General features: G+C 39.2%; 2 protein-coding genes across 2 annotated transcripts; one reads left to right on the top strand and one right to left on the bottom strand.

Annotated features, from left to right (window-relative positions):
- Nucleotides 1-318: 318 nt before the first annotated feature.
- On the bottom strand, nt 319-2,387 carry LOC130990712 (uncharacterized). The gene is made up of 3 exons (XM_057914941.1): nt 2,136-2,387; nt 691-2,027; nt 319-592 (listed from the first exon to the last, which is right to left on the bottom strand). The coding sequence occupies exons 1-3, from the start codon at nt 2,385-2,387 to the stop codon at nt 319-321; spliced, it is 1,863 nt and encodes a 620-aa protein (XP_057770924.1).
- A 6,756-nt stretch (nt 2,388-9,143) lies between these two features.
- On the top strand, nt 9,144-10,692 carry LOC130988984 (uncharacterized). Its single transcript, XM_057912973.1, has one exon. It carries the CDS (start codon nt 9,297-9,299, stop codon nt 10,476-10,478), a length of 1,182 nt encoding a protein of 393 aa, XP_057768956.1. The 5' UTR covers nt 9,144-9,296; the 3' UTR covers nt 10,479-10,692.
- The last annotated feature ends 1,377 nt before the right edge of the window (nt 10,693-12,069 follow it).

The following is a 12,069-nucleotide window of genomic DNA, read 5'->3' on the forward strand; positions in this document are numbered from 1 at the left end:
CCGTTACTGGTTTTACTTATGTTCTAATATATTATCTTTGTTGCTTTCTAGGGTGGTGTCCTGCCCCTGGAGCCCGATGGTGACGATCTGTCGAATCACTACTTCATATCAGCGCTGACACCGGGCGAACTCTCAGTGAGCTTCAGGCCCCCCGACAACCCATTAGCTCGGGATGTCCAATTTCCACAGCAGACCGGAGCCCGTGTTGTGGAGGAGCGCGGGGACGAGGAGGATGTACCTAGACAACCTCGTATGACTCGCAGTCACAGTGTTCGGGGCCCTGTGAGGGATGCTCGACCCCACGAGCTGGCTCGTCATTCAGTAGATCCGGGCAAGCGCCCAGCGCCGCATACTAGAAGACTCATCTGCTTGTGTGCTGCTGCCTTCACCACCACCTCGATGTCTACCTTCTTTTGGGCGCCCCGCTTGACCTTTTACAATCAGAGGTAATACAACCTGCTCAGCGATGTGCTCGGGAACCAACCACTGGCGTCTCGGCGGGAGATTATTAACTTCGCGAGAGTAAGTATCGATAAGAAAGTCATTCGTGTAGTACGAGTCTACATACTCCGCGATCGTATCACCGGCTTCACTATAAAAACAAACAAACTCCGATAGTAATCAATATAACGAACATTAGAACATATTTACATTTCAATGAACCCGACAGTAATCATTTCATGATCGTACCTTATTGCAGCGATTGAATGAGAACAGGGCAGTTGGTCTAGCTGAAATACTCGACATTCGCATTTTTTCTTCTCTAGATCCACCTTGAAGCTTCTGTCAGCAGTTTGCACCTTATACTTCATGCCACTCAACCTTTGTGCAGTGTATCGACGACTTTTTTGGACTTCAATAGCTACCCTTTTACCAGCCTCAGCAGTCAAGCCTTGCTCGATTTGTTGTGCAGCCCTTAGTCGCTCGCTGAACCATTTCTCAATAACAATTCTGATTGCCTCTAACATCGAGCATATAGGAAGTCTTCTTGCCCACAACAATCTGGAATTAAAAGCTTCAGCAGCATTTGATGTCATAAAACTATAGCGTCGCACAGGCATAGGACACATCGAACGAGCCCACTTCTCCGGCCCAATCCCCATTAGTTTATCGTACGCAGCTCTCTTCATAAACTTCAGGGCGTTCATAGCCCTATTGAAGTCGGACTTCTCGTACGCAAATGCAGCTTGTCGATACACCTCGACCACTGCCTTACCATAATGCTTCAGGTTATTTTGCAAATGGTAGTAGCATAGGCCGTGGGTTGCATTTGGTAACTCATTCCTGATAGCATTGGCAATGGAGATATGCTGATCAGAGACAATCAAAAGTGGATCGGCTTGGCCATAAACACGTCGAATGCGTGACATGAAATAAGTCCACGATTCATCGTTTTCTTTCGGGCCAACACCATACGCGAGTGGGAACAAACTCTCGTTGCCGTCCTTCATCACTGCAACAAACAAAATACCCCTATTCTTGCCCTTCAAGTGTGTGCCGTCAACGACAATCACTGGCCGTAAGCTGAACATGAAAGGGGAAGCCGAAGCTACAAGAGCAACAAATAAGTGTTTGAATCGGCCATCATCGTCAACTTTCCACTCCACCATCGAACCGGGATTGGATTGTCTCAACATGTATAAGTACTTGGGCAGCATCTCGAAGGACTGATCATGTCGACCATAAACCATCTCAGTGGCTCGATTACGGGCTCGTAATGCAACATCGTACTTGATCTGTACGCCAAACTCACGTCGCAGCTCCAGCTGGATGGCCTTCGGCTTCAAGATCTCGCAATCGTCGTGTATTTTCTGTGCTAAATATGCTGCGACGACTTTTGCGGGGGCCTTTATTCGCGCTACGCGCCCTAGCTCACCGTCGCATGAGTGCTCATTGGTGAACTTATACACTCCCCAAATGGCTCCATCTTGTGATGATGCATGGAGCTTGAAGGGGCACGTATCTGAATGCTTGCATTTGAAGTAGACTCGTCTGCTGTCTGATTTGCTGACAGAAAATTCCTTGCCCTGCTTCATGTTCCACAGACCGATTGCAACGATCAGATCATCTTTGCTATTGAAATACATATTCTTTGACAACTCCCGAGGCAGTAGCTGATAATCTTCAATATCAACAAGTGCCGCTGCAGCGTCCAACGGGATAACCGGAACTAACCAATTAGTTAGTTCATCTGCTCCAGGAACCTGTTCGTCATCATCGTCGTCGATCTGCAAATTCTGCCAACCTGCATATTCAATCCCCGCCCTTCTCACGTTCTCTGGCTCCGACAAGTCTTCAGAGGCGCTTGTATCAGTCTCGGCTTCAGACGATGGAACATAATCTTCATCTACATTACCAGCATTCTCCACAAACTGAGGCTCGTACATATATTGATCATCAGCTGGACCCCAACAACGATCAGTTGTTAGGCGATCGTAACGGTACGGATTTGGCTCATCCCATGAAGGCCAACCCGTTGACTGATCATTACCCCAAGTGACCGACGGTTCAACACTTTGTTGCGCCGGTGAATCTCCGGTTGATAGGTCTAAATAAGCATATCTTTGGATTGCTTCCAATCCGTCCCCACCTTCGAATGTTGCACTGGATTCACCTCCATACCCGGAAGATTGAGGGAGATCGAACGAAGGAACATACACTCCTCCACTGTAATCGTCTTCGACAACATAAATCTCAGGAAAATGTGGCTGGGATGCCAGCAACTGAAGCAAATCATTGTCATCGGCAAGAGTATTTTTACTGTATACCCTGCCATTTAATCTCTTCGTCAAATAATACAAGCTGTAATTAGTGCTCAATGAATTCTCCAACATCAGGTGATTTATCATGTACACCGTACTGGCCATTGTGTCTCCGAAAATATGCAAATTCTTAGAAGAGCCGCCGATGTACTCATAACCATTGAAGGCACCTCCATAATTAACCACAAAGTATCTCCCATATTCATTCATCTACAGAAAAAATAATAAATAAATAAATATATGATGTAAAGGGAATAAAATGTTAAAATACAACATATAACATGTTAATACACTCGAAAAACATCTATCCGCCCGGGGAAGTTTCCGAGGAAATGTGTCCGGCCGTGTATTACATGATATATAATTACACACGGCCGGACACATTTTCAAGGACACTTGTCCGGGCGGATACATGATTTTCGAGCATATTAACATGCGTTATGTAGAAATATATATGTATAGAACTAAAATGCAACTAATAATTACTAATTAATACTTTAAAACATGATAGAATGTGCTCTAATTCACATGTATTTCCTTCTAACGTGGCTTTAAATCATAGTATGCTATAATATGCTATAATTCACATAAGCATATAGGATCAAACAAAACATTGAAAATAAACAATAACCAACTTAAATTACATTTCAAGCGTAAAATGACATACCTTTAAACTTTCGGATGAGAGAATTCACAAATAATAGCTTCACCACTTGGAAAATATTAGAATTTCTAATGAGTTTGAGTGTTTTTTCACTTTGAGTGCTCGGATGAGAGGATGAGAGAATTCACTCATATATAAACAAAGATTCCTTCATTTCACGTGAATTTCAATGAAATTAGAGTGTTTGACATGAATACTTTACTGACAAGGCTATTTCACATCATATTTGTCGTTTATCATCAATTTAAAAAAAAATTATGTCCCTTAATTGAAGGTTAATTAATCGATGGAATATAAATACAAAAAATTAACACAATCCATATTAGCACTCAAAACACACATCGGAACCAAAAAAACATCTGTCCGACCGGAACATATATACATCCGACCGATGAAACCTTATGTCCGGTCGGACACTTTATTTTTCCGGTCGGACAGTGTTTTTTTTTTTCCAATGTGTGTTTTGAGTTCTAATATCGATTGTGTTAATTTTTAGTATTTATATTCCATTGATTAATTAGCCTACGATTTACTTGTAAAACCTTCGATTTTAATTCAAAAATAAATAAATATTATTTTTTCTGTCAGTCTTTCACATGTTCCAACACTTATTTGACCGATTTCAACACTTAAATTGATGAATTGATGTTTTTCTTACACTTTAACAACTTTTGTCATAGATGTGTAAGAACTTTTGCGGAAAACAATGCACATCCATCACATTCAAAGGGCATTTTCGGTTCTTCACTTATTTAGGGCATGTAGTGCTTTACATAGTAAGAGAGGGCATTTTTCAAATTATTCATAAGGGAAAGGGCACTTTAAATTTCGCCTCATAAAATAATAAGAAATGTACTCATAATGTGGGATTTTTTTAGAAGAAATAGTATATTGGCTGTTTACTACTGAAGTCAAGTATTTATATATGAGTTTTTAAACTACATTACCTTACAATATAGTTTTTGAATTAATTTAATAAAATGGAATTTATACAATTTGCACATTAGAAGGGTGACTGCATTGTTTTTGTTAATATGCAATTCATAAGAATTGACCGTCACTTTAATGCACCCTGATTAAATCTCCTTCTTTATGCAAATAGATTAAAATTCAAGGTAAAACATAAACTCAATCTCCACAATTGATATAGATTGCGTATTTTTCTAAGAGCATCAGCATTGATGCGACTCGTCACTTGGCTCGAGCAGCCCACTGGCCATCAGGTCCTCACTTATGTGAAGTGACCCGGGTTCGATCCCTCTTGGGAGCGAATTGGAGATTGGAGATATAAGGTGGATTTGGTGAATGGAGAGATAAGGTGGTTCTTGGAGTGGATGGAGAACTAACTACTAACATCTAACATGACTTTGTCCGATCAAAAAAAAAAAAAAAAAAAAAAAAAAAAAAGTTGACGATGAGTCGACCGATGCAGATAATGGTGATTCAAAGGTGCGACGCGATAGAATGCATCTGGCTAATTTGCATTTTTGAAAGGCACATGCATTACAAGCGCCTATATTATTAAATAAAAATAAAAATATAATTTAAAAAATTGGTAACAACTCTTTGGTGCAGAACAATAACTTGCTATTATTATTATTATTATTATTATTATTATTATTATTATTATTTTTATTATTATTATTATTATTATTATTATTATTATTATTATTATTTCATCTATATAAATCCACCATTTCTATACTATTCCTTCGTTTCATCTCAATTTCTTTCAGTCATTCATCTCAAAATCATTCTTCATTCAAAAACTTTGTTCAAATGGTGCAGCTATATCTCGGGGTTGTATTATCAATCGGGCCTCGAGGGAATCAATTTGGACGAGTAAAAGAAATAAGGAATCGGTACGACCAAGTCTCAACCGACGTTGGCGAAGTGGAGGTGAAAAGGGAGGCCACTGAGGAAGGGGAAAAGGGCGGCGAAAAGTGTCATACGTACACGGTCGAAGAAACCGACCTCTTCGCCATAATTTGGATCGAGGAAACGAACAATGCTATCCGTGGTACCGTTAAAAAAAATCTGATACCTATCGAGGGATGGTGATGGAGCGGATCAACGCTTTGATGCCCAAGCCATTCAGGCTCCGATATGTGAAATGTCATTGGGGGTGTGTTACCTCCGTAGTGAAACTTTGGGAGGCTACTTGGTTTGAAGCTCATGCAAAGTGGCCAAGCGGCCATAACGACGATATGATAAGAGAGAAGACGCAAACCTTGTTCATAATAAACAACAAGGGCGTTGCATTCAAGTGGTGGAATGCATGGAAGATTCTACGACACAATCGAAGGTTCAAATCGCTATATCTCGAGAGCGACATTCATGCATCAATGATGACAAAGACATCGAAGAGCGGCGATTTCACGACATTTGCGTCGGGCAAAAAATTTCATCTATTAATAGGTAACAAGGCGGCAAAGGCGGTGACTAGGGCGGCGACCAAATGAAAAGGAACACAAGCTTTGATGCCCTCCAGCGAGAGGTGTTGAACTTTTTGGGCGAGATGCAAACCAATCTCGCTCCAATCGTCGAAACCAACAAGAAGAAGCTCCGGCTCAAGTCTGAAGCAATAAAAAAAATTATATATATGAATACATCGAGAATGACACCAAATTAAATCGAAATATATGTGCAAAGGGTTGCCGAAATTATCTCATGAAAAGAAGCAAGATATGTGTGATTTTCATTATTTAAATTTTTGTAATTTCTTTATTTACATTAAATCAAAATTCAAAAAATCAAAACTAATTCATGTAAATCAGCATAATAAGTTAAATCAATATTTAAGTTGACTCATGAGTGAATCCAAGACATAATTGAGCTAATTATAGGTCGAACCAATGTTATGGAGGAATATTAAACTTAATTAACATTCGATTTTGTCCGATTATCATCTCTTGGATTATCTAAATTCACCATACATCGATTAAAGTTAGCATGCATTTATTAATTTAAATACTGCATAGAGGGGATTAGAAATACCTTAAGAATTCGCAAGAATTCATCAATTAATCGCCGAACAGAATAACAGACTTCAACCCTCCGTTTGACCCCTCAAATGATCTGCTATCATATTATGCTAAAAAATACGGCTTCTTCATTTTCGAAAGAGATTTCTATGACTAACTGTTTCGTCTTAATCGAAGTTCTGTAGACGAAGTTATGGTCGTTCTATGCAGACTGCTAGAAATTGATTTCCTGCGAAAAACTAACTCCAACTTTGATTTTCTTGATCTTCTTGACTGTATCTCAGTCGATCTCCGACGTCAGATGGACGACGATCTTCGAAGATTCCCCGGAGAAATCGACCCACTCAACAGGCGGCTCTCACAGAAACCTAATTATCTGTAATATGAAATTACACAATACGTCTGATCTATTCTGTTCTGAGAGCTGATATGTATTTATAATTATAAATACAAGATATGGGCCAGACTTATGAGTTGGGCTATTTTTTTCCTACTAGGCTCAGGAGTCTTTGGACCGGCCAAGAGATCAAATACAAGGAATAAAGATGAGTCTCAAATGAATTAATTCTTATGATCAACCCAAATTATAATCAATTCATAAATATTAGTAGTTCATTCCACTAGAGAATCAATATTGACTTACCTCTTTATTAGTATTTAGACTTATTGAACTCTCGTATTTAAGATATCTAACATCTATTAATTAATTAAATCTTCTAACAGCTTATATTAATTAATTTTTTATAAATCCTTAACTAGTACCACTCAACCTTATTATTGCACCTGAATTTAATCAACGTGCAAGGTTTAGTGCAATAAACCTTTTAACCTCTTTAAGAGGATGTTATCATCCTATACTGGATACAATCACCTAATACATATTACTAAATGTCATATATAAATTATTATAACTCAAAATACAATGTACTAAAGTTTTATTAGAATTTATGTCCTGTTAAGTCAGAGAGATCTTGATTTTTCACTTAGGTAAGACAGAAGAATACATTTCACTGTTATCCTATCAATAAGTTTACACGTACCAATATAGACAAGTAGCCAAGACAAACTACTTCCATCTATACTGCAGCCTAAAACAACAACTCATTCTAGAGTCGTCTTGGCTGTGATCAATTATACATCTTATAAGGTTATCGATCTAGTTATATGATTTTCTGTAATCTACAACACACCATATAATATACTCCCTCCGTCCGCCAAGATTATGTAAAAATTACTATATTTGGCGTCCGCCAAGATTATGTCACTTTTCTTTTATGGCAATGGTCCCACCATCCTCTTTAATATTTTATCCTTACGAACACTCTTTATTTACAAAAAACCCACTCAAAATTCAATCTCAACCACACATCTCATAAAGTGGTGGGACCCTTTCTCCACTACATCAAAATCATCACCAATTTTACTCCCTCCGTCCGCCAAGATTATGTAAAAATTACTATATTTGGCGTCCGCCAAGATTATGTCACTTTCCTTTTATGGCAATGGTCCCACCATCCTCTTTAATATTTTATCCTTACTAACACTCTTTATTTACAAAAAACCCACTCAAAATTCAATCTCAACCACACATCTCATAAAGTGGTGGGACCCTTTCTCCACTACATCAAAATCATCACCAATTTTATTAAATCCCGTGCCCAAGCAATTTTACATAATTTTGGCGGACGGAGGGAGTATTAAATTCCGTGCCCAAGCAATTTTACATAATTTTGGCGGACGGAGGGAGTACTTATATAGAGATAACTAAACATACATATGCAATTATGGACAATTCAAATATAAGTTAAGATAATGAACTTATGAATTATTATATACAAGCATAAAAATTACTCCCTCTGTCCCGCGAAACTTGAACAGTGTTTATTTTTTTTCTTTATTCACTTTTTCACCTACTATACTAATACACAAAATACTACTCACTCCGTCCCACAAATCTTGACACGTTTTTCTTTTTGGGCCGTCCCACGAATCTTGACACGTTTTTATTTTGGGTAAATTATTACCTTCTCACTCCTATTTTATCACTTTTATTATTCTCTCTCTCTCTCTCCTATTTTATCACTTTTATTACCTTCTCTCTCCTACTTTATCATTTTTATATTTTATTAACTACACACTTAAAACACTAATTTACAACTCCTTACTTTATGTGCCGAATTCAAACGTGTCAAGATTCGTGAGACGGAGGGACTAACACTTTAAATTTCATATCGAAAAAAATTTGCTCAAACTTCACGGAACGAAGGAAGAAATATACTGAAGAAAGTACTTACTTTCACTATACAAATCTAACATGCTAACGGTACGAGGATGAAATAAGAATAGGGAACCAAATCATATAGAGTCGACTGGATTCAGTCATTTTGCCCATTCTTTCACACTAAAAACAAAGTAATCATGTCTGTGATTGGTGTTAGCAAGCTGCTTTCACCTCTTTGATTGTTGGCGCTGTTGAATGTCGAAATTGGACCCTTTTAAGGAAATAGAAGTAGCAACTTATGATATAAATATATAATACTCCCAATTTCAACTTATTTAACAACATTTATCTGTCGCTACCGAACCCATCAATTCTAATATCCCACTTTTTGAAAAAGAAACCCCCATTTCCATTTCCCCCTAACTTTTTTTTAATCCATAAAAATCTGATGGTAGGACCCACCCACCCTACTCCACCTATAAATTCCTCCACCCTCTCCTTTGCCACATTTTCACTTCACTATCTGCTTCACTCCATCTCTCTCTCTCTCTTCAATTGCACAGACCTCCACCCATTCCCCCGCCGTGACAAAAATTAATACCCGCCGCCAACTCTCATCCATTTCTTTTTCCCACTTAAAATTTGGGGGCTTATAAATTAAAAAAATGGTGGACGTGGACCGGAGGATGGCCGGTCTGAACCCGGCCCATCTTGCCGGACTCCGCCGCCTCTCAGCGCGCGCCTCCTCGTCCGCGCCGTCCACGCCGCTCCCGCCGCGCCACAGCCTCTTCTCCTTCCGCTCCCTCGCCGAGAAAGTCATCACCCACCTAAAGAGCTCTGGCATCCCTGTCCAGCCCGGCCTGACCGAGTCGGAGTTCGCCGTCGCCGAAGCCGAGTTCGGATTCGCATTCCCGCCGGACCTCAAAGCAGTGCTCTCAGCCGGCTTGCCTGTCGGCGCCGGCTTCCCCGACTGGCGCTCGTCCGGCTCCGCGCGCCTCCACCTCCGCGCCTCCATCGACCTCCCCATCGCCTCCATCTCCTTCCATATAGCTCGCAACGCGCTCTGGTCGAAATCGTGGGGACCGCGCCCCCCCGCGCCGGAAAAAGCCCTGAAAATCGCCCGAACCGCTCTGAAGCGGGCGCCGCTCCTGATCCCCATCTTCAACCGCTGCTACATCCCCTGCAACCCTAGCCTCGCCGGAAACCCTATCTTCTACGTCGACGAGAATCGGATTTTCTGCTGCGGCTTCGATCTATCCGACTTCTTCGACCGCGAATCCACACTCTTCCACGACGAAATCACGATTCACCGACCAGACGCGGGGAAATCGGCAGCGAATTTCTCGAGGAGGAGCCTGGACGCCGGCACGCGGACGCCGCGGTGGGTGGAGTTCTGGAGCGACGCGGCCGTGGACCGGCGGCGGAGGAGCTCGAATTCGTCGTCGTCGCCGGATAGGTACATCGACATGCCGAGATCCGATTTGCCGGAGTGGGTGGACGAGTACGTGGCTCAAATCGGGTCGGTGCTGAGGGAGGGCGGGTGGGCGGAATCCGACGTGGCGGAGATCGTGGACGTGTCGGCGTCGGGGTTCTTCGAGGGGGAGATGGTGATGCTCGACAACCAGGCGGTGCTGGACGCGCTGCTGCTCAAAGCGGATCGCTTCTCGGATACGCTCCGGAAAGCCGGGTGGAGCTCCGAAGAGGTATCGGATGCGCTCGGCTTTGATTTCCGACCGGAGAAAGGGAAGAAACATGCGCTGAAGCTATCGCCCCAGCTCACCCAGAGGATTGGGAAACTGGCTGATTCGGTCAACCGCTCATCGTCGTCTTCCGCCTCATCGTTCTAGTTTCGACGGCTCCACATTCCGTTTTTTTTCCTTCTTCTTTTCCGATTTTCAGTTTTTCCAAATATCGATTTACTACTTTTTTTTTCTTTTCTTTTTTCGTTTAGGAAATCGGGAAAAAACACGGTTTGTTTTTGTTCTTTTTTTTTAAAAAAAAATTATAAGTATATACTTACATACTTGATGAAATGAAACGATATTATTATACCTTTGTCAATTCAGATTATTTATCCCGTTGTTAGTTGTAGTTTGTATCATAAATTGAATAATTTATCAATTTTTTTTTACCTAAACCTCATTGATTGGCCTCAATTTTCATAGTTAAACAAGAAACCCGGATATCGTTTTTTTTTCTTAATTAAATTAAATACTAGTATGAAATTGATTATGTAGAATAACAATCCCTGTCTACCAAATTACTTAGAAATGTTTTTAAAACAATGAGCGCATATAATTTAATTATTTTTTAATTTTTAATTTATTACTCCATATTCTAGTATAATTTTAAGATAATTAATTAGGGTTCACTCATCGAATTAAAATTTATAATTATTTATATGTTTATTTGAATTAATAAATAATTGTTAGAGTTAATTAATCCAAAGTTCGGATATATAATTTTGTTAAATTTTAATTTTTAGTGATATATATTAATTAAAATTTATTACATAATAAATTTTTATTTTTATAATAAATAATTATTAAATAACAAAATTAAAAGCTGAGACATGATAAGAAACAATAAATTATGAAACATAGGATCTCATCCACAATGTACTAGAAAAGCTCACGCCCTTCTTTATCACTAAAAATATGATATTCGAACCATTATATTTAGTCCATTTCCGATATTACGTTTGATCCATCTCCTTTATTTATTGAGCTTATCTTGAATAATCTATTGAATTAGCTCAAAAAAAGAATAATCTATTGAATTATTTACTGTATAACTAAAACAAACTATATTTTCAATAATTTATAGTACTAGATTTTTTTATAAACTTCAATTATTCATTACACAAAGAAAAGATGTTGGATTCAATCCAGCCAAAGTACGTAAAAAAATCTGATTTTAGTTTTTTCTTCGAGTTTAAATTCTCTAATGCTATAATTAATTTGTGGTCCTGAAGGATAAGTTTTAATTTATACCTGAGCAATATCTATTCTTAAAAATAATTAAAAATAAAATAATTTTACAAAGCTGAAAAAGGTGATGAATAATTAGGCTGTGAAGGCATAATTGCTCCGCTCTACCATGTTTCTAGATTCATTGACATACAGCTAATATATGTTTAGTGTGCCTAATCAGATTAAGTTAGTACATTAATTTCATACATTTTAATTACAGACGCATACCCACAAATCCCAGAACAAAAAATATAAATTAAATTAAATTAGTAAAATTCGGATTCAAAGAATTTGAGAGCTACACGCCTACAAGTGGTAGTGGAGCGTAAATGTGTAATAATTATTTTGTAGTCTATCAATGTTGTAACGTTGCCGAATAAAAATAAAAATAAAAAACATTAGGCACATTAATCGAGCCAGGGGGCGCACACGTGTGCGTCCTTAGTGTGGGTCCCGCTGCGCGAGC

Source organism: Salvia miltiorrhiza, chromosome 6 (assembly GCF_028751815.1).
Source record: "Salvia miltiorrhiza cultivar Shanhuang (shh) chromosome 6, IMPLAD_Smil_shh, whole genome shotgun sequence".
NCBI lineage: Eukaryota > Viridiplantae > Streptophyta > Magnoliopsida > Lamiales > Lamiaceae > Salvia > Salvia miltiorrhiza.

What these genes read in the sequence shown, in the direction of transcription:
- LOC130990712 (XM_057914941.1), bottom strand. Translation starts at nt 2,387, where the DNA reads ATGTACGAGCCTCAGTTTGTGGAGAATGCTGGTAATGTAGATGAAGAT. An exon ending in TGGACGCTGCAGCGGCACTT is followed by an intron (nt 2,028 to 2,135) that starts GTTGATATTGAA and finishes AACATGAAGCAG; the next exon opens with GGCAAGGAATTTTCTGTCAG. An exon ending in CATTCAATCGCTGCAATAAG is followed by an intron (nt 593 to 690) that starts GTACGATCATGA and finishes TTGTTTTTATAG; the next exon opens with TGAAGCCGGTGATACGATCG.
- LOC130988984 (XM_057912973.1), top strand. Translation starts at nt 9,297, where the DNA reads ATGGTGGACGTGGACCGGAGGATGGCCGGTCTGAACCCGGCCCATCTT.